This window comes from Anser cygnoides, chromosome Z (genome assembly GCF_040182565.1).
Source record: "Anser cygnoides isolate HZ-2024a breed goose chromosome Z, Taihu_goose_T2T_genome, whole genome shotgun sequence".
NCBI classification, from domain to species: domain Eukaryota; kingdom Metazoa; phylum Chordata; class Aves; order Anseriformes; family Anatidae; genus Anser; species Anser cygnoides.
Genome location: NC_089912.1, coordinates 49,500,642 through 49,527,885, shown reverse-complemented (window position 1 = coordinate 49,527,885; position 27,244 = coordinate 49,500,642). Strand labels below are relative to the sequence as shown.

General features: G+C 41.0%; 1 protein-coding gene across 5 annotated transcripts in view; it reads right to left on the bottom strand.

Moving 5' to 3' along the window:
* Positions 1-27,244, bottom strand: part of MLLT3 (MLLT3 super elongation complex subunit) — a 141,116-nt gene that overhangs the window by 28,978 nt on the left and 84,894 nt on the right. For all 5 annotated transcript variants that reach the window (XM_066988034.1, XM_066988036.1, XM_066988033.1 and 2 more), the window contains 2 exons: positions 22,726-22,845; positions 10,537-11,145 (listed from right to left, as the gene is read on the bottom strand). In XM_066988034.1, the coding sequence (XP_066844135.1) occupies positions 10,537-11,145; positions 22,726-22,845 (729 nt within the window). The remainder of the gene's footprint in view (positions 1-10,536; positions 11,146-22,725; positions 22,846-27,244) is intronic.

Below are 27,244 nucleotides of genomic sequence, written 5' to 3'. Positions count from 1 at the left end.
GACATCTGTGTCCTGTATCGTTGCCTCCAAATGTATTTCTACCAATTAATACAAAAAAATAATGCTCATTTAAAGCTCCTCAATACTGAGTCCACTTTGCAGACTTAGAATAGATTTCTGACATTGTGATTTCAGCTCTGTTAGTAGAGAGAATTTTGCAGTTGTTACATAACAAGTAATAAGTTAATAACACAAGATAAAAAACAATAACATCTCTAAAAGAAAGAGCTGTGTATTTTTAAACTACATTTTACTCAAAGCATTATAATGCATTGTCATATAGTTGTAATTGATACAGGTAACTGAAGTTATTATAGTACTAAAAATACTGGCTAAATTAAGGTCTCTTTCCATGTATTATAACCCTTATCAATCAATCTGGAGTTTCACAACATTCAAAGGATCAAAAAGACTGTATATGGCACAAATAAACCAAGCTGAATCATCACACCTACAAACTGTTTTCTTTGGCTAAAACTGTAACATCTACCTTGCAAAATTTTATCTACTCCTCATGGTCCTCTGCCAAAGCGAATTTAGGTTAACAAGAACACTAAGAGTGGCTGTTTCCCTTTTGCAGTCTCCAGCCTTGAGCCTGTGAACTGCTGTGCTCCAGAATATTCAGACCATTTTTTAAAATTGATATTCAGGCCCACTCATATTTTATTCTCCTTAGGGAAGGTGCTATGCAATAGGCACCATCTTGAAATCACATCCTTTTCATCTATAGAATAAAATGACAATGTATTAAATAAACTCTATTACTGGGCAACAAAAAATATGGATACAATGAAAGAAATTAAAATTATCATAGCTTATATTTACTCCTTTTTTGTCATGGTTTAAACCATAACACTTTTGAAGCTGATAATTTGAATCATTACAAGCATACAGGTCGGACTCATATGTAATCTCCTGATAAGAGTAAGGAATGGCAATGACATTGGTTCAGTTACTGCTGTTCCTGCTATCCACTATCCACAGATATATCTTCCCTCAAGAGTGCTCAGGCACCAGAAGAGCTGACTCTCAACTTCAGCTGTAAAATACAGCTCTCCTGGTGACAGGGTATATATTAGCCTCCTTTAAACATTCTCCTGTATTGCTCCGAGGCTGTGATGCAAATTCTCTGACTACCTAAGCAGATTCAGACAGGTTCACTGCTCCATGTATCCCTATCTCCTAACTCTGCTGCCTGACGCATCAACTCCTCCAACATGGAATATCATTTCCTTCACTTCTGCCAGGTGGCTTGCAGCGCTGTTAGTTTTCAGTAAGCAATTCCTTCACAGAGATTCCAACATATGACAAAAACAGCTAGCGTGTCTCAAGATCATTAAAAAAAACCTACATACAGTCCCCTAGAATTATGCAGCCCTGTCTTGCTATCCTACATGTCTATGCAAGGAGTATCATTTTCAATGGGATAAAATCACCACTAATGACCACATTTTTAGCAAAATAACAAGTTAAATACAAATTTTTGAATGGTATGAGATGTTGCTGCTTGGACAGGAGCATTTGACATCTCACTTAAGTCCTCAAAGTCCTCAAAGTATTTCAGTTTGCCAAGTAATTTATATTTTCAAGGGGAGATACAAACCTTGGCTTTTAACAGAAAAAGATATGTTTTTATGGGAATTACTACCAACATAGCTGAATGTTTTACTCAAAGTTAATTGTTTATTTGTTCAAAGGAATTAGTTTGAAGAAAAATCCATCTTACAACAACCTGTTTTTTTTTAAAAAAAAACATCAGCTGTGCTAAATTACTAAGCTGATTAAGACAGCACCACTGAATGACAAAACAATTTAGTTAAACCAAATTCACACCAACACTTCTTAATACAAGTAAATGACAGTTTTCCTGTTGCCAGTGTGGTGATGGATGACTATCTTCAGCTAATGCAAAATTTATTAGCAGAATTAGTTACAGGCGTGTTCTCTGAACAGTAACTGCTGCTCGACATGAACTGATTTTGAGATGGAGGACTGGATGCTATTGCTATGTGGAAGCAGGCAGCCACGCAAAGGGCAAGAAATGGCACTGCTGGATTACATCTGCTTTGAGTTATTTTGTATACCAGGGTCACATGCACATGTCGACACTGAAAGAACAATTACATACAGAACAATCGTCTACAGGTACTGGCATCCTTGAATTTCAGGCAGCCATCAGATGATCACCTAAAACATCCCTCACCCATTCAGGAAGAGCCCCCCAAGACACCCCCAAGGTACAACATCAACCACAGACACCTCAGACAACTCCAGGACTCCCTCCGCAGCATGGACTGCTGAAAGGTGTCACCTCATCAGCAGGCAATAAAATGCCATCAATTCTACACATCCATGATAGATACTCCACCCACAGTAGCAGTGTGCTCAGACAGCCCTCATTCTCCCTGACAAAATTACACTCCAGAGGATTACTAAGCCTTTAAAATATAAAAATTACATTGTGCGTTTATGGTCCGTCTTGGAGAAATCACATCAGTCATCACTCTAGATTGCATGTTTTTGAATGGGAAATTCTATGAAAATTATCTAAGGAATTTCACAGTGAGCTTGGCAGCAAACTTTCAAAAGTACATGCCATTTTTGCCAAAGAAAACAACTATAAACTTGGTGGTTCCGCATTAAAAAGGCATAAAAGCCTCAGATAGATCTAACTGTTGTAGACAGAGTTAAAGTATTTCAGCTGGTAACTAACAGGTGTTGGATTTTATGGTAATTATATAAAGCCATTTCACTAGATCACAACATAATAGACGTAAGCAGATAAAGCAACTTAAAAGCAATGAAATCTACACCAAGGAGATTTCACATGATCATGATTAACATAAGAAATCTACAGCATTTCAGCCACAATCATCTCAACACTGCAAAACTGTCATGACTTTATTGGTCCAAACATATAGTCTTCAATGTCACTGAAGAATTAAGATATTGGCACTGCACGTACCCAGTTGAAATCCTTACTTGCTGCAGGCAAATGTATGAATAGAACTTTCTGGGGCTAAAAGACAGAAAACAAGGCCCCAGTCCAAAAATGCATTTATGCAAATAGTTGAGTTAATCCACGTGAGTGGTCTCCACTGAAACAGATGTAGCCACTCTTGTGAATGAGATCAAATACTGAAGACTAAACCAGTAGCCTAATAACATACAATGATATTCACGTTTTCTGTGTTGAAATATGACACCTCCTAAAATTGAAAAAATAATGCAATACATATGACTTTGCTTCAAGAATGCAATATTTCCTGACTTTTGCAAAGTTGCAGTTGTAACCTGAACATTTAACCATACCTACACAGTATTTCTCCCGTTTAATTTCTAAATCTGCAGTATTTTTGTAAGCCAATGAATTCCAAACACACCGTAGTAACAAAAGCTCAACATCCCAGCTTGCTGCCACAACAGCATCACTGCCTGTTAGTCTCACCGCTTCCTTATCCCACAGTGACTCATCTCACCGCATACAGAACAGTTTAATGTGCACTTAAGCTTTTGTGAGTGAAGCAAAAACATTTTCCCTCCATAGCAATAGATGACGAAAATAGGCTCAGTACAGAAGCTGAATGGCCTCACGCTACAGTAGATGCTGATGACCATTCAGCATACTTGTGCCTGCTATCTCTACTGTTTCTGTACAGACGATTGACCAGCTTAGGCCACCATTTCTCTCTGAGTAGGATCTGGAAGTAAGTATTTTGGACTGTATGGTATTTTATCTGCTATCGCCTGCCCGTGACTACTGAAATACCTCATCCACACTGGAGTGCCGTAGGCAAACAAACCCACAGCAATGGTTGACAGTGGCAGAAAAAATGGATAAAAACATTAAGTAAAAAGTAAAGACTCTAAGAATATGACAGCTTGCAAATCCACAATCCACAGCCTGAAATTAAGGACGTGATCAGTATAAACTTATCCCCTCTGTTCTCAGTATTCAACATCATTAATGATGTTAAGAGAATCCCAATTTCACACACAAAATTCAAACCTAGCATTTTTATATTTTTTCCCCAGAAAACATAGGTTAACTACATGAAAACTCCACATGGAGCTCTCGTTCACTGCTATTATTTTAAACTAAGTATTATCTGAAAGAGATCTTACTTTGGCTCCCAGCCCTGGCAGAATGCAGGACTGCTCAGCTAACAAGGACCTGGAGGTTTTACAAGACAATGGGGGTTTTCCAGATATTCTTGCACATTTGTAATAGTCAAATTAATAGATCTTATGCCAGATCCAAAGTGCTATTTTATGGATTACTTTTAAAAGGTACTCATGTTGCAACTTTAAGACTGCTTTAAGACATGCAAGCACTTCATTAAATACAAGACCCTAGTCTATGCGAGCGCTGCTATATATTCATTGTTCTGTAATGGACTTCCTAAGAAGTTTTTGCATTTTTTCTATAGGCAAATGGCTTGCTAAAGTACCATGCTTTTAAAAACCAAAATGCCTCACCCTCGAGCAGTCACAATTTGCTAGCATGCATTTCTAAGTTTGTATCCCAATAGGCTTCAGCATGCCAAAAAGCTACTACTACTAATGGCAAGGCTGTAATTGCAGGAAGAAAAATACAACACTCATCGTGTGCAACATAATCAGTCTGGAGGCAGCATTTCATATGAGAGAGCTACATTCACTCTCTAAAACATCCACAAACCTCTGGTTTCATACGTGGTGAATTTTAAGAGTTTGCATTCAGATCCCTAGAACCGCTGATGTACTGAGATTAGCAACATCTAAGCTTCATCTCCTTTGTGCTACTCTGCCGCTACAGATTCATTTAGAGCTTTGCACTATTTTTTCTCCCTATCCAGCCTTGCAAAATTGGTAACAAACATGGAAGAAATAAGACAGTATCCCTTCTGCTGTGATTCCACAGTTCAGAAGGGGCAGCTCTGGCCATGGAAGAAACCTACCTTGGAACCAAACCTTTGTATCTCCCCCACCCAGTGTACAGTCGCTTTAATATTATGAGATCATTACTATATTTCATGATCAGAAAGCAAAAACAAGGTCAAGACCATTTTATATTTTATCACATTGCTGCACTGTCCCACATAAGAAGCATACAGTTTTCTTCAATTAAAACATCCTGTTATTGAATTTAAAAGCATAATCCTTGAAGTTTTTCAAGTGGACTCTGCTAATACTCATACACCTCATTAAAGCTATAAATCTAGCATGATTTTACTCCCTGCTTGACTTTACACACTACAGCAAAGCCAGTAAAGCAAATCCTTGGCCATTTCTAACTGAATTAACTAAAGCTCCTGAATAGTTCTGTTAGCTCATGTGACTCGAAAAGACCCATACTGTTTTGAACACCGAGTCTATCAGCAATGCTGAACTCCAATTACAAACATATTGGAAAAGCAATACGCAACAAAGCTGCACAAATTAAAACTGGGACACACACTTCACTTGACAGCAACCCAAAGTCAACAGAAAAACAGCAGTGCCCCATACAGCAACATATGCGATATACCACAGAGAAATCACCACACATGGTGATTAACTCATACGTTGAAAGGTTATTTTAAAGGAGCAGAAAGTTTATCACTAAGCAGAGATGAGATTTGTTTTGTTTCCTGCTGTAACTTTGTAAGTGCATTAGGAGATCAGAACAGGTGCTGACTACTGGACATTGCAGGGTAGCGCCTGCCTTTTTTTCCCGTCAGTCACCTGCCAGGCAATAACAGCATGCTAACCGGCCTGAGTACTTGAGCCCAAGTTGCACGGTGTAGTTCAGAAGCTGGACAAGCCACTGGCAGACATGCGCTACCCTAGAAAGGCAAATTCCTCCTCTCAGGCACTAGATCCTAGGTTGTGATATCACCCGGCAGGCAGCTCAGTCCCACACAGCTGCTCGCTCACTCTCCCCAGGTGGGATGGGGGAGAGAATCATAGAGGTAAAAGTGAGAGAACTTGTGGGCTGAAATAAGGTCAGTTCACCAGGCGAAGCAAAAGCTGTGTGCACAAAGTCAGACAAGGAATTGTTGGGCTACTTTCCAGGCAGTGTGCTCAGCCACTTCCAGGAAAGCAGGGTCTGTCATACCTAACAGTTTCTTGCGAAGTCAAAACACCATCACTCTGAACATCCCTCCCTTCCACCTCCTTTACCCCAGCTGTTGTTGCTGAGCATGACACTACATGGTGGTAGTGTCTACACTGGCTCTCTACATTAGAGAATCTTTTGATGTTGTGGAACTCCAGGCTGGGAATGATAAGGTTGAAACCCTGTGGGTTAGGATCAGAGGGAAGGCCGGCAAGGCTAGCATCCTGGTCGGGGTCTGTTATAGACCGCCGAACCAGGATGAGGAGACGGATGAGGAGTTTTATAGGCAACTGACAGAAGTTGCAAAATCGTCGGCGCTTGTCCTTGTGGGGGACTTCAACTTCCCGGACATATCCTGGAAACACAACACGGCACAGAGAAAGCAGTCTAGGAGGTTTCTGGAGAGCGTGGGAGATAGCTTCCTGACACAGCTGGTCAGCGAACCTACCAGGGGTGGTGCCCCGCTAGACCTTCTCTTCACAAACAGAGAAGGACTGGTGGGAGATGTGGTGGTCGGAAACTGTCTTGGGCAGAGTGACCACGAAATGGTAGAGTTCTCTATTCTTGGCGAGGCCAGGAAGGGGACCAGTAAAACTGCTGTATTGGACTTCCGGAGGGCTGACTTTGAGCTGCTCAGGACGCTGGTTGGCCGAGTCCCTTGGGAGGCGGTTCTGAAGGGCAGAGGAGTCCGGAAAGGCTGGGCGCTCCTCAAGAAGGAAATCGTGATGGCACAGGAGAGGTCCGTCCCCACGTGCCCAAAGACGAGCCGGCGTGGAAGAAGACCGGCCTGGCTCAACAGAGAGTTGCGGCTTGTGCTTAGCAGAAAAAAGAGGGTTTATAATCTTTGGAAAAAAGGGCGGGCCACTGAGGAGGACTACAAGGATGTAGCGAGGCTGTGCAGGGAGAAAATTAGAAAGGCCAAAGCTCATCTGGAGCTCAACCTGGCTACTGCCGTTAAAGACAACAAAAAATCCTTTTACAAATATATCAACGCGAAACGGAGGACTAAGGAGAATCTCCATCCTTTACTGGATGCGAGGGGAAACCTAGTTACTAAGGATGAGGAAAAGGCTGAGGTGCTTAATGCCGCCTTTGCCTCAGTTTTTAGCGGCAATACCGGTTGTTCTCTGGATACCCAGTGCCTTGAGCTGGTGGAAGGGGATGGGGAGCAGGATGTGGCCTTCGCTATCCATGAGGAAATGGTTGGCGACCTGCTACGGAGCTTGGATGTGCGCAAGTCGATGGGGCCGGATGGGATGCACCCGAGGGTACTGAAAGAACTGGCGGAGGAGCTGGCCGAGCCGCTTTCCATCATTTATCGGCAGTCCTGGCTATCGGGGGAGGTCCCAGTTGACTGGCGGCTAGCCAATGTGACGCCCATCTATAAGAAGGGCTGCAGGGCAGACCCGGGGAACTATAGGCCTGTCAGTTTGACCTCAGTGCCAGGAAAGCTCATGGAGCAGATTATCTTGAGGGTCATCACGCGGCACTTGCAGGGCAAGCAGGCGATCAGGCCCAGTCAGCATGGGTTTATGAAAGGCAGGTCCTGCTTGATGAACCTGATCTCCTTCTATGACCAAGTGACGCGCTTGGTGGATGAGGGAAAGCCTGTGGATGTGGTTTACCTTGACCTCAGTAAGGCTTTTGACACAGTTCCCCACAACATTCTCCTCAAGAAACTGGCTGCTCGGGGCTTGGACTGGCATACGCTTTGCTGGGTTAGAAACTGGCTGGATGGCCGGGCCCAGAGAGTTGTGGTGAATGGAGTCAAATCTGGTTGGAGGCCGGTTACTAGTGGAGTCCCCCAGGGCTCGGTACTGGGGCCGGTCCTCTTTAATATCTTTATCGATGATCTGGATGAGGGCGTCCAGTGCACCCTCAGTAAGTTTGCAGATGACACCAAGCTAAGTGCATGTGTCGATCTGCTCAAGGGCAGGAAGGCTCTGCAGGAGGATCTGGATAGGCTGGACCGATGGGCTGAGGTCAACTGTATGAAGTTCAACAAGGCCAAGTGCCGGGTCCTGCACCTGGGGCGCAACAACCCCAAGCAGAGCTACAGGCTGGGAGATGAGTGGCTGGAAAGCTGCCTGGCCGAGAGGGACCTGGGAGTATTGGTTGATAGTCGGCTGAATATGAGCCAGCAGTGTGCCCAGGTGGCCAAGAAGGCCAACAGCATCCTGGCCTATATAAGAAGCAGTGTGGCCAGCAGGTCTAGGGAAGTGATTGTCCCCCTGTACTCAGCTCTGGTGAGGCCGCACCTTGAGTACTGTGTTCAGTTTTGGGCCCCTCGCTACAGGAAGGACATGGACGCGCTCGAGCGAGTCCAGAGAAGGGTGACCAAGCTGGTGAGGGGTCTGGAGAACAAGTCTTACGAGGAGCGGCTGAGGGAGCTGGGCTTGTTCAGCCTGGAGAAGAGGAGGCTCAGGGGCGACCTTATCGCTCTCTACAGTTACCTTAAAGGAGGCTGTAGAGAGGTGGGGGTTGGTCTGTTCTCCTACGTGCCTGGTGACAGGACGAGGGGGAATGGGCGAAAGTTGCGACAGGGGAGTTTTAGGTTGGATGTTAGGAAGAACTTCTTTACCGAAAGGGTTATTAAGCATTGGAACGGGCTGCCCAGGGAGGTGGTGGAGTCACCATCCCTGGAGGTCTTTAAAAGACGTTTAGATGTAGAGCTTAGCGGTATGGTTTAGTGGAGTACTTAGTGTTAGGTCGGAGGTTGGACTCGATGATCTTGAGGTCTCTTCCAACCTAGAAATCTGTGATACTGTGTGATATGGTGTGGGACACCCCTCCAGCCAGCCTGGGCCAGCCGTCCTGGCTCTGTCCCCCACCACCAGGCTCCTCACTGGCAGGGCAGCACGAGGAGCTGGAAAGGCCTCGGCTTCCCTTGGTGAAGCAGATGGGTAACCTTGTCATAAAAGGAATTTAAGTTTGTTAAATAGGACTTTCCCCTCATGAACCCATTTTGTTTATGACCAGTGACTGCATTGTCTTTCAAGCATTTTTCAGTAACTCCCAGAACGATCTTCTCCATAGTTTTACCAGGCACCGAAGAGTGAGTGACAGGCCTGTAATTACCAGGGTCTTCTTTTTCACCCTTCTTGAAAACTGGCACAACACTTGCCAGCTTCCAATTGACTGGGACATCTCCAGATTCCCAAGACTGTTGAAAAATAATTGAGAGATGTCTTATGATGACATCAGCCAGCTCTTTCAGTACCCTGGAATGAATCCGATCGGGCCCTGTATATGCAGTCAGACGGAGCAGCAAATCCCCTACAAGTTCAGGGTCAGCTGGGAGATTCGGGGCTCCAGGGGACACAGGGCCCATCATCACTGTTAAAGGCAGAGGCAACAAAGCCATTAAATGTCTCTGCTTTGCCTACGACTGTATGTGTGAGGTGACCAGCCTCATCAAGTTACAGACCAATGTCATCTCTTGTCCTCCTTTTGCTGCTGACATACTTAAAGAAAGCCCTTTTTGTTGTCCACTATAGTACTGGCAAAATTCAACTTTAACTGAGCTTTTGCCACATGAATTTTCTCCCTACAATGGCAAACAGCATCTCTGTAGTCCTCCTGTCTAGCTTCACCTTGCTTCCAGTGTCCATATATTTTCCTTTTTTTGCCTATGCTCTAGAAGTGTGTGGAGGCACACGAACAGCAGAAAAATGAAAGAATAGATGAATTAGCATGTTTGGGAAGACTTTCTATCCTGCTGACTACTTCTAGCCATAAGCACAAATGAAGGCACCAAATAACCCTTCTCTTCCTACCTCTTCCCTTCTCTACTCATCTGTCTATGAAAGACGATCCTGGAAGCCTATTAGGAGAATGATTTAAATCCTAATCATCAAAAGAATATTTTGCTTGAAACAAATGGGCAGGCACGGTATAGAAGTATTTTCAGAAAATCAAACTACAGTAAAAACACTTCCTTGTTCGGTAAGCCTATTATCTTTGGATAGATTCTATTCATCAGAACGAAGATTCTAGGAACTCCTTCAGAAACTGGCATCACTTAGAGAACTGCCCTTTTCAGCAGAAAGATAACAAACACTCTACATTACTGCAGCCTTTTCCTGAATTTACTCTATTATCCAATAGATGAACACAAACCCTTAGCATGCAAAATACAAGTACTTAAATCAATTTCCCTCAGACTCACAGAAAGCACGAAATTTAAAAAGAACAAGATCAAAAGAGTAATACTTATTTATAACCATCTCCCCTACGCTCATTATTCATAATGCTGGCAGATTTATAAATGGAGTAGACTTGAACAGGTAATACAATTGAAACAGAATACGCATAAGTTTAAGCAGCCAGCAGTCAGCATCCTTCAGTTTGAACAATTTGCCAATAGACGAGAGAAGGGTAGGGGAAAATACAATATGGTGCACAATCGCACAGACTGGAAACACTCAACACACATGAAAAAACAAAACACCACTTACTTCAGATTTAGAAGACAAGTTCTCTTCCATGTCAGAATCATTGGGATCTATAATATCATCAAATGGTGGTAAAGTAGGCGTCTTCTTTTCCAGTGTATCTCTTTCAATTTTCACTCTCCCCGTCTTGAGTTGAGATCTATCCTTTGTTTGTTTTTTGTCAGCTGAACAAGTAAAAATCAGTGGTGGAGCACTAGAAAAACTTTTAAATAATGACTCTGACACACCTTTTTTTCTTTTTTTTGCAGAAGATTCATCAGAGTCCAGAACAGAGGGCCTTTTTGCAGGGGTCTTCTTTTCTTGCTGCTGTCCACCTGTAATGGTAAGGATGGTGGTGTTTTCAGATTTTGGCTCCTTGGACATAGATTTGGGTTCCTTGAAGGCCATCTTAGGAACTATTTTTTCATCTTTTAGTGGTTTGTTTTCTTTGGGTTTCTTAGAGGATTCTTTGGAAGATTTGTTGTGTTCCCTGGAAGGTTCTTTGAAGGCACTTTTATGTTCTTTCGAGTCTTTAGAAGTTTTTTCCTTGTGCTCCTTTGTTAACTTGTGGGGCTTTGAAAAACTGTTACTACTGCTGCTACTGCTATTTGTGTTCAGAAGCTTAGTTGGGTCCTGCAGAAGGAAATGCAAAACTTTACTTCAAAAAACATCAAACAAACAAACAAACACTAAAGCCCAAAAGACAAATGCAATGTAGACATGGGATTCATATTAGAAACTTTGAACTGCAGGGTTAAAACTAGAAACTACAAATGACTATGCAGGAATAGATACAGAAACAATCACTTTGGTCAATTTATATGTTACAAAGTGGTTGTAGGTGAGCAGTTACCACTGCTTGTTGGTATTTCAAAGGGTTAGTTTTTATTTCTGAAGAATGAGATATCGCCTTTAAGATACATTTGAAGATAAACAAAAAGTCTAGGAAATGTTAACGAACGACTATTAAATAGCAGAAACAAAACCATCACAAATTCATATATGTACCATACACTGTTTACACTTCAGGATCAGTGCTGACATTTCAGGCAAAGCTTGATTTCCCGACCATGATTCCCTCTACAGCCCTAGTCAGAGCCTCTCTCATAAAAAAATGGTAACTGTGGGTCCAGCCTGGCTATTGTGGACATGATTTGACATGCAACATTTCACAGTCAATGTTCATTAATGGAAAGCCTCTACAAAAAGGGTTTTCTTCTTTGTATTTATTGCTGCTGTCTATGTTGAATATTCCATTGCATTTTTAAATTCAACTGCTGTAAATGAGACAGGTTTCTGAGATAACTGAAATGACTTGGAGGTCCTATATGATAGACGAAACAAGAGAAGGCCTTAACAGTGGGCAGAAGCATCAACCCAGCATGCAAGCTTCCAGAAAATAACCAACCACAAGTCTCTGAAGAGATGTGAACATGAAAAAGAATTGTCCTAAGAGTCAAATATGGGCACTATGGATTAATGTAAAAAGCAGATCTAATGCGTGCTAAGCGTGTGGGGAGCTGTTGCACTAAAGGGTAAGGAAGTTTGGCAGAACCTAAACCCCCTTGCGTTCTAGCTTGTCCTCAGATATCAGAGGGGTTGGGGGTGGCTGGGCTTAGATTCTGAGTGATGCCCAATTTGGCACTGTAAGTCCAGTTGCATTCAATATGCTGAATTATTACAATCACAGATGCACAAATAGTGCAATACACTTTAAGTCTAGTAAATGACTGGTGCAGTTTATTGAAGCAACAGGAGTATAGGTTCTTTTGGATTGCCGGTAATAAATACACTGTCTGTAAAGTATGTGCAAATACCAAGAGTATGACAAACACAACCAACTACACCGGTGCTAACTTATAAAACAACTCTATAGCGAATGTTAGGTTTCCCAGGGAAGTACTCGGTATAACCAAGAGTTTGCATCTCACCCAGCAGGCATCCCTATGGGGGGGAGGAAGAGAGATTCAGCCCATCGACTGATCCCAGAAGTCAAAAATGTCCTTCCAACTTGTCTGCGATACTGTCTTCCCCTACATTTTCCTCTCTTGAGCCATTTCTATACTATTTTGTTACTTTTAGGTGGAGCTTAAGTGACTCTACTCGTATGTGTCTTCACTGTGATTGTTATAAACTTTTCTTGCTTTTGTTTTAAAGGTACGGGCTCAGAGAAATTCAGAGTGCATGCTCATTGAGGGGTGGTTGCGCCTTGAAGGTGGGTAGCCTTTGGGATGGAGGTGTGTTTGGGCATTATAATGAGATTATAATGAGCAAAGTTCACCCAGAGGACATGATTTGGTTATCAGTTAGACTCAGGGTTGGCCACACAATCTACGCATTCCACAGTACATCAGGTTCCCTATTCCTGCAGTGATAACACGCAGCCTGGCCCTGGTGTCTTCACTCTGCTCCATAGTTTGCACTATATCTCTTAGACTCAGCACACCAAGCTTACCTGGTGTCACCAGTACCTAAAAGGATGCAGGTTATGTTGCCAAGGGGACTATCGTGGAATAGATTGCTCGAGTATCTGCCACATCTCGCCCTGGAATTTTCCTCAGTGCTGAACCTTCTCCTAAAATGTCAATAAGTCACCTCCAGCAATTATTCCACATAATCCACCCCGTGACTATAGCCACTCAAGTTCCACAATGTTCAGAGGGAATTGAGGACATCATATGTGTTCTTGTAGTGAGGATTATCGATTACATGGGAAATGCATAGATGAGTTAGGTATTTCACCATAATCCAGAGTTTAACAGAGAGAGATTGTCAATATGAAAAACAATACATAGAGTATTAATAAAACAATGAGAGGGTGAGCAGTCTTCCTAACAAGGTGAGATTCATTTCAACAGGGGTAGGCAGCAGGTCATGAATTAGCATACAGTTGGATTGTAATAATTGTTAAGAGGTGACAGGAGCTGAGTAACTGAAACCACATCCTAGAATTTTGACCAAGTTAAAAACACAAACATTAGAGTGATTACTTGTATCTACAGTAGTATTATCTATGACTACAGAATCACAACAGGTTCTCATAAAAACACATCCTTTCCCAACATATGCAAGTACAGTTGCTGGAGTTTTGTCAGGATGTATTTCAAAATGATAAATGTTTTGTTCCATATCCAGACAGATGTCTTGGGCCTTAGCATCTATGCTATTTAATATCCCTAATCCTGTTCCAAATAACTCAGTGATATCTCATGGCATGCATCAAGATTGTTTCAGAGAATGTCCATATAAGCATGCCAACCAGCCAGTGTGGACAGTTCTCAAAAAGGTGGCAGATTTTGAGTTGATTTCTGAGATTTCAATGTGCAATGCTAGCTCTACCCTTTTTAGAGACCAGCTAGGATTAAAGAGAACTCATTATTGTCCCATGTTTTCAATTAAGTAAGGACCCTTGTGGAAGATGTGAGTAGTTAGCTCAACAGGAGGCCGAGTTGGTACAAATAGCTGTTTAACTTCAGTTTTGAACTAGAGTGCCATGGTGGAATGGGTCTCAAAATTAGTCCAGGAACCCATTATGAGCACTGAGCAAGATATAATTAAAGTGGATCAACATTCACATCCATGGGGAGAGGCATGTATGTGATCAAAGCCATGTTTGAGCTTACTCCCAGCATCTTCTATAGTAAGCTGGGAAGCCATTGCACATTCAGTACTGTTTTCAATTTGGCATCCTATTATGGTGTCTCCGCTTTTCCCTATTAGAAGTGGAATCTGCTGACCTTTGTCCTCATTTTTTATAACCCATTTTCATTTAGAAAAGGTGTAATTGTTTTGTAATGCTACCACAGACAAACTTATAAATTTGTGGGGGAAGTTCCAAGTGTGTATCCATTATAGCCAGCTTAAGCATGGATCCAGGGCCACCCCGTTGTACAGGTATTCCTTATATTTTGTTTATTAATCAGAAATTAATGTACTCAATTATAGGTTTGCTAAAGGTGAAATTATGCCAGCAATCCAAGTTAGATTGTTTTTTTATAACAATCATCATTGTTCTTTTCTGGTTTGGTAGAATCAAAATTCCACTAGGCCTATAAGTAGACCCTTATAGGCCTATAAGTAGACCTGCAGCCAATTTGTACTTTCTCTCCAGGCATGGCATAGAGTCTAGCCATCTAAAGAGAGGTGTTCCAACCCCATTCATCCTTTAAGCATATTTTGTTTCCACATAAAACCAGAGAGATTTAGGTCTGCCTTACTTTGAGATGTTCCAGTGCTTGCAGTGTATTTGAGCAGTGCATGGTCCCAATGGTCTTGTGCTTTGACCACGGTGAGTATAAACCTACATGTAAGTCCTTTTCATCCTTGTTGCCAAAGACACAAAAGTGGCTTCTACTAGAGTACAGTTACATCAACAATCCCACTTTTCAGTGACACAAAGCTTCATTGTTCTTGGGCCTGAACACTATTTCTTGTAACCTTTTCATGTGTAGATCCATTGACCATTCTACACCTTATCTGAATTTCTTCTCTGGCTATTCCCCTCAGGAGGGGCAGCAATCTTTCTCTACCCCAGTCCCACTCATGTTTGGAATACACTTCAGCCCCATGCATGACCACAGTGGCCAAGTTTAAATTTTCTTTGATGGACCGTAGTCCCATACTCCCAGTGTATTTCACATAAACTTGGGACCATGGCCATTCTGAGTCCTTCTGGCTACAAACCAAAGGGCATTGCATTAAGGCCAGGGTACAGCATAGTATTATCAAACTGCTGATTTGCCATTTTCCAGCTGTCCACATGCTGTTCACTCAGGATTTCTGTGAACACAAAAACAGGGAAAATATGCTCAGTTGTATTCAACCAGAAGGGTCAAAAAAATGGTGAGATTCATCTGGTGCTAATCTGGCACACCTTTCCTGAGCAATCTGGCTTTCCATACATAGGGATTTTTGGGTTTAGCCAGTACCATTTGTACTCCAATCCGAGGCATTTTCACCAGCACAGGCTGGCCTGCATAAAAGCTACTCTAGGGTGCTCCCCTGTTTTTTCACCTGCTTTTGGTAGCACAGTTGTGGCAGAAGGGCAAAAAGCTTTCATCTTCAGTCAACCATCTCAGCTCTATCTATTATTTAACTGATAGATGGCATTAGACAGTCGTAGATACCATTCAGATTCGTAAGTTTTAGCAAAACGCTTGACCAACCCATTTGTTCTCTCAGCAATACCATTGGCTTGGGGGCAGTATGGGTTGTGAAATACCCACTGGATCCCTTCTTCCTTTGCCCAGTCTTGTACACTGTGGCTGTAAAGTGTGATCCATTATCACTTGGAATCTCCTGTGGAAGGGGAAGTGTACTAAACAATTCCTTCAGGCTATGGACTGTATTTTCCCCTGTGGCAGCAGTAGCAGCTGTGGCCATGGTAATTTCTGAGATTACTTCCACCCCTACCAATATGTATCTTTTACCCCCTGAGGGTCATAGTGGGCAAATATAATCAATCTGTCAGCTGTGCTACAACGTTTTCTTATCTCAGATACACAGGGAAGGTGCTTTACTCAGGTGGTCTTTGTTAAGTCATAAACGACATTGTGAACAGGCAGTCACAACTCATTCACAGTTTAACTGATACAGGCCATCCTCGGCTATGCCTCCCCAATATAAATCTGTTTGTCCAGCGGGGCCGCATTTAACACGTAACCATTCAAGTAAGCGATCCCATTCTTGGTCATCCTTTAAGACACTAATTTATTGCAGTCAGGCTGCCTACCTGTTGGTTAAACTCAGCAGCCATCAAGTTTCGATGACCATGTTCGTTCACCCAGCCAATATGTAGTGCCCTCTTTGTTCTACCTCCAGCAATTGTTTCCAGCCATCAGTTGGCCAAACTGAGGTTCTGTTTACCTGCCAGTCATTGACTGCCCAGTGCCCTATCCATTCAGTGGCTCCCTTAAAACAGCATATGAGTCTGTAAATATGGCTGGCACCATGATGTGCAGCTAATAAGACTGCTCTAAGTTCCCCCACCTGTTCACTACCTTTACCTGTTTTACTTAATCTTTGTCCTGTGCCTACTTCTAGTGCTACAGCTTTATTCTCCCTATGAGAGATTTCTCCCTATGAGACGACTCATCAGTGAACTACACCCCAGTGAGATCACTGTCTTCCTTCAGAGGGGTAACTTCCTGAATTGGAGAGGGCTTGCTGGATATAGGTTGGAACAACAGAGTACCACCTACGTCCTTTTGCAGTTTAGACATTTTAATATTACCCTTGGTAATCAGCATTATTTCATTAATTCCTTCCAGGTAAGCATACCACTTATGAACCGTGGATTTCTGGGCAAAACCAGCAGGCAGTGCTTAAATGTAGCTCTAGATGTAGTCTTCACGGACTACATCTAGAAGGCGGAAAGGTTTCACAAGTTATATGTGTATAAACAATGGTACTTCAAGTCAGAGGTGTGCTTGCTTTGTGAAAGATCACCAAGCAACCAATTCTGCAGATTCATTTAATTAGTTAATTAAAAGACTTTTGTGTGGATTCCAACTCTGTGTGCTTATTGGTCAGGTGTACCAGGCACAAACATACAGATAACAATGGGTTAATTTTTAAATCCCCTAAGTCAACTATTAGATTAATATACACTGTTCTAACATTCCACACTAATGAAAGATAAATTAGTTTGAAATGCAAAGTTGTAAATGAAAACCATTATGTTCCTCAACAATAAACAACATTCTGATGACATTTGAAAATCTGAATGTAAGGCACTTCCTTGTTTTCAGGGCCAGTAATTAAAAACAAAAATAAAAAAGCATTAATCATTCCTTAAGATGTATTACTCTAGTCCAAACTCCTCACCTGGTATCTTAAAAAAGGCAAAAATTTATAATACTTTTAAAAAGCTCGATATTTTATGTTGGACCTATTATTAATGCTTTTTTCTTGTTCTATCATACCAGAGCTGTAAGCACTGCCAGGGAGAGGGGAATGCGTGCCATTAAAAACGGGTCCTTATGTTTCCTATTAGTCTCCTTAGGACATATTTTGGATCCCTGAAATGAGGGGACACTCATTTTAGTGGCTGTCCAACAGATGACAACTGTGAAATAGGTCCTGGGATGCAGAAGTATTAAAGGTAATAGGAACTGGATATCTTTCTTGGCTTTTAAATTTTAAAACCAGGGTTCCTTCCTCTTTCTACAACTTGGAAACATATGTTTTCATGGAAATCTTAGTAGAGACATGCCATACTTTCAGTACCACAACATATATACACACCATGCTGTCTGAAAGCTACTTTCTCATTAAGACATCCAAGCCCTTGATTTTATGCTTGCATTCGTTCTCTAGCTAAAAAAGGGATCTTTACTCATTTCCTAATTTTCTGCAATGACCCTAACACAAGCCAACTATGAACTTAGAGGAAGCAGCACGAGGAACATAAAAGTTGAAAGACAGAAAAAAATCCAAATATATTCACTAGTAAAATTATATCAACATAATGATGAATGTGGAAGGTTCGCAAGGATGAAATGTGGCTAAATATTCAGATCATGTACAACATAGATCTTACTGAAAATCAGAATGTACTTTGAACTCATTTTGTTGTTTACAAAACCTAACGGGGTGTTTAAATGTTTGTTTTCCTCCCCACCTTAAGAAGTGTTGCAAGAAATAAAAGTAAATGACATATTTCTATCAAGAGCAACAAATAGAACAGTTGTTTCTCAGGCTGCATATGCAAAATAGAGATTGTGGTTTTTTGACAGGTGATATATTTACATACCGTAGCTTACATTTGTGTATTCATCAAATATTAGTTGAAGCAATCCAACCGAGTGTTACTTTGATACATTGCATAACAAACATCAAAAGAATAATACAGAGCATTAAACAAATGTTAAAATACCAGTAGATGTTTTCATTTCTTAATCCAAGTAACACTATGTACACGCAGTACTTCAACAAATATAACTCCTTTCATAGAACGGTACCGACAGGCCTTTAAAAATAAATATCTTTTGAAGTATGAAAAAAACCTAAGATCTTATCAACACAGAAAATCTAAGATCTTACCTGTGCCTCTCAACGGATAACACATTGCAGATTAAAACAATTCTGCAACTACCGGGCAAAAAAAAAAAAAAGTGTTGAACTCTATACATCTGGCAGGGCTGGATAGTGGCTTCATATCGCATAATTCCCAATTTGCTTGAATATAGATTGGGATAAACAATATCCTCTGGAAATCACTTCAAACATCCCCAATTGCTGACAGACGTTGGGAAGCTAATTAACAAATGAAACAGTTGGAGGGGAGGAAGGTATTGTTTAATTCGGTTAAGTGATTAACCTGAGTACTGTCATGGCTTTGCCAGTCTACTATATTGCAGTATTAGCCCACAAACTTAGGATTATTGATCCCGAAACCATGCGTTATTTCCATTTGTAATTTAAATAACAGAACACGGTATTTCTTCACATGTTACACCTACTGAGAATGCAGCCATAGAGTTAGTTTCAAATATGCCTTCCGCTCTTAAGAGAAAAAGATAAGGAAGGTATCTAGAAGCAATTACATGAAGAAATTCAGATTTCTGTTGAATACAAACGTGTTTGTTATTTGACTACAAACACTACTTGATTTGGAGGAAAACACCAACACAGCTGAGAGTTTCCATAAATGCTACGGTATTCTTTCAACTGCTAGCTGCACTTTGGACATGAATTCGTCTGCTGCTGGTTCAGCTATCCTGGTCTGGTGAAAGGTGTCACTGCCCATGGCAGTGGGGCTGCAACTAGATGATCTTTAAGGTCCCTTCCAACCCAAACCAATCTATGATTCTGTTATTCTTTTTACAGATTTACAAAGCTTTCCACTCTTCAGAAGACTTGCTTGTCCTGCCCGCTGAACTATTATGACCAGTGACATCATAAGAATCAGAAGTAGGAGAATTAGAAAACTCACTGGTTAGACAGAGAAAGCCCAAAGGTGAAAGGGAACACAAAACACTTTTTTTTTCCTAGTCAGACACTGGAATAAGAGCTTTTGTTTATTTGTTTATAAAGTAAACCTCATTTCATTGCAGCTGACAATATATCTCTCTCCCAAAGATATAGTCATCCCAACAATAATTATCAAGCTATTCCACATTCTGTGTATAAAGTATTTACACAGTACAAATAGGCAGAGTAATACAACTTAATATCAGCACAGGTACACATAGTAGCCAGCCCGCAGCAGCTCTGAAATTAGAGCTTTGTTTTAGAATACCACTACTGGGGCTCACTAATATACTCCATATTAAATTAAACAAACAGATTTTTAGAAATACATTCCTGTTTTTAATATATAATTTCAGAAGACCGTGAAACAGAAAACCAACTGTCAGTTCTCTCTTATTTCACAGGCTATTGTATTTTTTGATAAGTGAATGCTAAGCCAACAACACCACTTCTTTGCAGAGGTTTTACAGTCTTAACTGTAATTTTCCCCTAACCATAAAGCCCATGTGGTAGTTTGTGGATGCTAAGTGAGTAAGCAAACATCCTTAGATTCTGATTTTCCACATTCAGAGTTAAAACTTGACCTCAACTTTGGTATTCACCGACAAAAAACATACCCAAACCAAACCAAGCACATCAAAGGGCTACTGCTGTAGAAGGAAAACCCCAAAATGATCAGGGCCAGACACCCTAGAGTACAGACACCCATAATAAAGTATATTATTTACACCCAGAACTACCAAGACACCTATTTTCTACATCTCTTCTCACTATTAAATGTTCCAGTGAACAGCATACCACATAGAAAAAAAAAAGTCAGATACACAGCATTGCTGCTGAATATCCGTATTTTATAGAATCACAAAATCATTTAGGTCAGAAAAGTCTTCTAAGATCATTAAGTCCAACCATTAACCTAGCACTGCCAAGTCTACCAGTAAACCATGTCCCCGTGTTCAACATCTACAGGTCTTTTGAAGACCTTCAGTGATGGTGACTCTACTTCTGTGGGCAACCTGTTCCAGTGCTGCAGAACCCTTTTGGCGAAGTAATTTTTCCTAATATCCAACCTGACCCTCCCCTGGCGCAACTTGAGGCCATTTCCTTTTGTCCTATCTCTTGTTGCTTTGGAGAAGAGACCGACCCCCACCCCAATACAACCTCTTTAGAGTCAGTTGCAGAGTGGTAATGCCTCCCCTGAGCCTCCTTTTCTCTAGGCTAAACAACCCCAGTTCCCTCAGCCACTCCTTGTAAGACTTGTTCTCTAGACCCTTCACCAACTTCATGGCCCTTCTCTGGACATGTTCCAGGGCCTCAGTGTCCTTCTTGTAGTGAGGGGACCAAAACTGAACACAGTATTCAAGGTGCAGCCTCACCAGAGCAAGGTACAGAGGGACAATCACTTCCCTAGTCACACTGGCCACAGATACAAATATTGAATACAATGCTAAGTTGTGGTGTACATCTGACTCATACTGACTCCTCCAGCATCATCTTCTGGCTGTAAAACTGGGTCAAATTCACTGCAGGTGTTTGCTTCAGCAGAAATGAAAGATTTCAAACATTTGTTTTCGAGGAAGAGTGCAGCAAACATGTAAGACTCTCTTCACCCCAACCACCTTCCATGCATGTCAGTTTTCTACACCAAACAAAGGTTCACTGTCTTTATAGGGCGGCCTTAGAAAATGACATCTCAGTTAGCACTGGCTTGTGAAATGAACAACCCTCAAATTCAACACTTACCAAAGAGTACAGTTACTAGCAGAAGCAGTAGTGTAGGACTTGTTATAACTCCTGCACTCAGCCTGAAGTCCTCCTACAGGTGTTTGGGTTGCTTATTTCAGGCCAAGCCTCAGTAGGCCTGTTTTGGCATGCAGTGCAAGGGTGAACCAACATTACACCTGAATCCAAAGTAGTGGTTCAGAAACAGTACTCTACGGAGCTATCCAGCCTCACAAGAACCCCTATTACTGACAGTAAGGTGGCAAAATAACTCATCTTCAGTGTCCAAATATAGGCAGATACGTCCTAGAATAAGCAGATGGACAGTTACCTGCTTCTTAGTCATTAAGTACCAATTTTGAAATGCCAAAGTACCTTCAATCTGACCCTCATCTCCTCACTAGAAAAACAAAACCAACATGTCCATATCTTCTTTAAATGTTGCAAGAACTGCATTACAGATTGTGAGTCACTCCAATACAACGCAAAGTAGGCAGGAGCATGTCAAAGAGCTTTTTTTCCCCTCTATGTATCCTTTCTGTTTTGATAAGAATGCATTCTTATCAATGGACACGCTTAGACATACCATAGTTCATTATCTGACAGTTCTTACAAGAACTTACAAGATAGAAGAACTAGCATTTTTCCAGAAGATAGTATTTTTATAGCTACAGAACATGAAAGTTATTGATAAAGAAGGATATTGCTCTTACACAAACTCAGACACCAGCAAGATTAAGTAATGTATTTCAAACTGAGAGAAGATGAAAAAAATCAAAACAAAATTTAATGGAACATAAAAAGGTCATGTAAGTTAATCCATTCATGAATCAAGTAATTGTGTTGCATTTCTTTCCCATTTAATAACAAGGTGCTCTTCATTCTCTCACGTGATTAATTCATTACATCATACTGAAGTTCCCTGCTGTTTTGGAAAGGCCCACATATTATTCAACAGGTTCATTGGAATTTATCTCTCTGCCATGTCCTAAGTTGGGGTTTCAATCTGATGTCCTAGAGACTGATGATTTGTCAATATATTTGAAACACCTAGTAAAGATTTAACCCCTGAACTTTAAACAAAATGAAAAATGCTACAAAGAATACAACTTCCAGGCTTCACTTCACACAGTTACCTTAAAAAACATTCATTTAAAGATACTAGACAAATGAAATAATTATTATAGTATTTTGTAATATTTTCACATTTCTGTAGATCACACTTCCATGCTCACAATCTCCTAATGCTACAACAGGCAATTATAATTCCTTCTGGAAAAGGAGAAAAACAACCATGCATGTTCAGAAAACAGAAAAGTAATACTTCAGGTAGCACCTATTCTCTGTTTTATGCATTATTTGCATGTGGCTAACGGTAACTTCACATTGAAGAAATGTTAATATGTTGTCACCACTGAACAATGTCACAAATTGCAAAAATACCTAGAAAGGTTTTTCTTCTCAAGTTACTTCCCAGAGAAAGCCCTTTTAAGTATCTTCTATCAAAATAAGTCTCACCTTTGGCCCATGAGATGATTTCTTCTTCACTTCAGAAAAAGACAGGGAGTTACTGGGAAGGTTGGGGAGATGAAGGCTCTGCCCTGAAGAGAATGATGTGCCATCTGACATTACCATGATCTGTTGTGAGAGGGAAAGCATGTAAGTCAAACATTACGCACAGAGAGAGAGTCTCACCTGCTTAAGTTACTAGTAAATCATTTTAGTATGAGAATAAAATTTCTTCAATAAACCATATATTTGTTTCTTCTCAAGAGGAGATGAGACTATGGCCAACCACATGGCCATCCACTATTCAATGAACAAATCAAATCTTTTGATTCTCAAGTAAGTACAGTGCGAGCCCCTCAGAAAACTGCAAAACATGTTCTAATACACCTGCTTACACAGCATTGCAACTGAGTTCTTAACATCCTTTTCTTTGTCTTGAGCGATGTCTGGTACCTTTGAATGTCCATTCCACCTGCACTAAAAGGTTCTGCAGGCTACTGATGTCCCATACAGAAATGTGCATGTGCATCTGCCTTTGCTTTCAACTACAGCAATGCAACTGAAGACTGTAATGGGTACAGGCAGCAAGGTTTTGGTGGCAGGGTTCGCCTCGGTGAGAGACCAGGGGCTGCCCCATGCTGGACTGTGTGAGCTCCAACAGCCTCACAGCAGAACACGGCTGATTCCCTAAAGCAAAGCTGGTTGTGCCTCTGGGAGAACAGTTTTAAGGCTGAGGAGATAAGGGGAAAAAAGTGTGAGAAACTGCAGTGCAAATAAGCAAGGTCAGAGAAGAAGGAAGGGAAGAAACCTGCTCTGGCATCTGGAGCACTAGTTCCCTGCAGCCCGTGGAGAGGACCATGCCAGAGCAGATATCCACACACAGCCCATGGAGTACTTTCACACCAGAGCAAGTGGATATACTCTGAAAGACGTGGAGAGCCTGCACTACAGCAGTTCTTTAAACACAGCAGCCTGCTGACAGGACCCGCAATGGATCAGGGCAAAAGCGTGAGGAGCAAGGAGCAGCAGGTAACTGCTATGGACCGAACCCCCCATACAGCTTGTGGCATGGTAGGAGGTAGAGGAGTCAAGAATGAAGGAGTGAAGTCAAGCACAGGAAAGAGGAAGGAAGGAGACAGTAATGTTTGCCTTTACTTCTCACTATCCAAATGTATGTTCATCAGCAATAAATTAAATCATTTTTCCCTAAATTGAGGCTGTGCTGCCCATGTCAATAACTGGTAAGCAGCAATCTCTTTCTCTCAACCCATGAGCTTTCATATCCCACCTTTTCCTCCTGGCCTATTGAGGAGAAGGAATGAGTAACTGAGCGGCTGCTTGGAGTTTTATCTTGACCCAGGGTTAACCCACTAAAAAGATACACTGTACAAACAGCCTTAGGTTTTATTATGAAAGCAGCAGAGCTGTAGCTTGAACTTCTAACTTCAAGTTTCTGCTTTACCTAGCGTACAGTAAACTGGATAGCTGATGAGCAAACAACATTTTTGCTATGACAAGGGTCTAGCTGCCTTTCTTGATTTTAAAGTCTCATAATTACCAACAGATAAATCCAAGAGACTGCAGATAGTTCAGCCAATCATAGACTTGTACTCTGTGGATAGTACAGAAGTGTTAAATCTAGGCTATAGATTCGTATGCTTCATATTTTCTCTCTCCATTCAAGTCAAGTCAAGAAGGACTGTTATTTACTACCTACAACATTTTCAAGTCATAATTTCAATTTTTTATTTATTCATTTATTTATTAAACAAAAGCTCCACATGAATCTTGCTGTAGACAACATTGTTCTAAAATCATGTGGTAGCCAGGAGAATAGTAAGGGACATGTCCGGGTAATAAAGATTTTTTTCTTTTATTGGCTTGTAAGTTGACCATTACCTTTCCAACACTGCAGCTAGAATCCTAAGGAGGAGAATGCAGGCAATCTAAGTCACAACTTAGTTTTTTTCTTCTTCCTTGACCAGAGGCTCATGTATTAAAAAATATATTAAAAAAAAAAATAAAATATATATATATATAAAAATGCATTCAATAAACATTGTGAAGTAAGATTCCGCGCAAGGCACATAGCACATTTACTCCTCAGTTCCTCTTTTCCATTTCTCAGACCCCTAAGCCAGAGCACGCAAGGAGACAGAACACTCAAAAAACAACTGGGCAGAAAACAACGGCATCAATCTTGTAGTGAGGTCCACAGAGATTAGCTGTTGTGAATCACAGTAAATGATTTTATTTAGCCTGACGGATACTCTCTAACCTCAATTTACCAGGTGTTTTGGCTGAATTCAGCCCAGCTGAATACAAGGAAAGACAGAAGTAACAAATAGTCAGTGATAAAGACAAGGAAAATCTGTTGCCACTTGTGTATACCATAAACCTGTATAAAAGATAGAGAAAAATACATTTGTCTCTATCATTATTTACTCAAAAAAAAAAAGTCAAATGGGTGATTAAATAAGATTGTTCTCCTTTAAATTAAACTTAATGCAATGTTTTAAGCCCATCAACTTCCATCACAGAAAATACCACTTGCATTAAAACCAATTCATCTTTCAGCAGGAGTAGATATAACGTTGCCCATTATTGAGGAGTTTAAGCAGGTATTTTGTTGGCACAAAGCAGTTCTGCTCATGCACTCAAGCAAGAGAGTGATGCATATGCATGTTATGCAGAAACATGGTCTGGAGGATCAGTGTCTGCCTTGCATTGATGATTAAATCCAAAGAAACAAAAAATTCTGCCAAGAATCTTTCTTCTGGGGTCAGAAGCTGCCATTTTCTCCCTGAAGCACAGAATTCTGACTCACTAAAATTAACTGAGATTCAACAACTACATAAATTCTCTTTTCAAAATACACAAACATTTCAGTTTAGAAATACTTCTGAATATTCCTAGAAAGCTGACATTAAAAAAAAAAAAGTATATGGATTTCTCAGGTAACTCAGTTTCTAGACAAGCATTAGAGAATTTTTTGGACCATTAACAGCCTCAGTATGCCAGATTATACATTTAGACACAGGATGACTCTAAAGAAAAATCTACATGGCTTAGACAGACAGCTTTAGTATCTGAGGTCAGGCAGGTTTGGCAAATCTAGTTCCACACAAAGAAAAACATATCCTGTACACTTTTTAGAAGACAAAACCTGGACATTCCAAACTGTGAGCCACAAAAAATTTAGTGTATTGACTCCTTCAGCCTGCTATTTCACTATAAATTCCATGAAAAAATGGCAATTGTAGATTCAAAATGTTCTTTAATGCAATCAAAAATGAATGCAATAAAGCAGAACCTCAGTTCAGCATTCCAGATAAACACTACACGGACAACAAAAGGCCAGGAAAATCTTCTGTAAAATTCACTTCTTGGCCCCTACAATAAAATACACATCTCTATCTTCCAAACCGATCTCTGTCAGAAGTAGGATCTGGTCCTGACTAAAATCCCCTAAGTCAGGGAAAATCACTTGTCTTCTCTTCCTTCAAAAGAATTAAGTTAATATTAACGTTAAAAACTCTCAAATTCTTGCAAAATGTTAGTTTTGTTTGCCAAGATTACCCAAAAAAGGACAAAACGTGCCTACAAATATATTTTTTTTGAAATGAAACGAATTTCCCTTTTGGCTAAACTTAGGAAAGAGACAGTTATATATCCAGTTTAAGCACTACTCCCGAAAGAGCCCAGCAAACAGAACTATAGCAGCTACTGCAGCAGGTACCTGCCCTTCATTCTCCTATTAGCCAAAGATTAACTCTTGCAAACAGAAATGCACAGCATGGCAAGCATACTTCAATGAGTTTTCAGAGCAAGTTCCTACTTTCACATTGCCACTATCACACTGGCAGCATATACTGTTTATACATGTGTCTGTCTGCGTGTGTATGTATATGTACACAGCTACATTAAGTCAAGGCTACATAAAAAGAGGAGAAGATGGAAATGAGTTTATCAAAGCAAGCTATTAACTCTACAGCAAGAATGCAAGGTCATCAAAAGCAAACTAAGAGGTCTCCAACAAGGCCACTCTCTCTATACTTTGTTACTCACTTCCTCCCTTCTGCACTGCCAAGTTCCCTGCCAGCTTAAAGTTGCACAGAAGGGTTTACTCCAGTATGCTGACAACACCTCAGCCCATGTGTAAGCCAGGCACCCAAGACCATTCTGGGTGGGTGCTTGTCTGCTCCAACAATAAATTAAGGGACAAAACCCAGCAAAAGTATTAACTCCTCAGCCACTTCCACAAGTTCCCGATGAACTGGTAATGTGTACTAGCAGAGCAGTATCTGACAACAGTGCTGGTATTAGTGAAGCAAGATGAAATGACAGAGGCAAGAGCTCAGCTTTAAAGGAGTCAGTTTAAAAAGCAATACAATAACACCCTGAATTCACCAGCACTCAAAGCATGAACATCCAGTTATAGTTTTGCTGCTCCTTCAGCGATTTAGGTTAATATTGACTGTATTCAGGCAGAAGAAAGGTTAAGCTAAGATCACAGCATGTCTTTGAT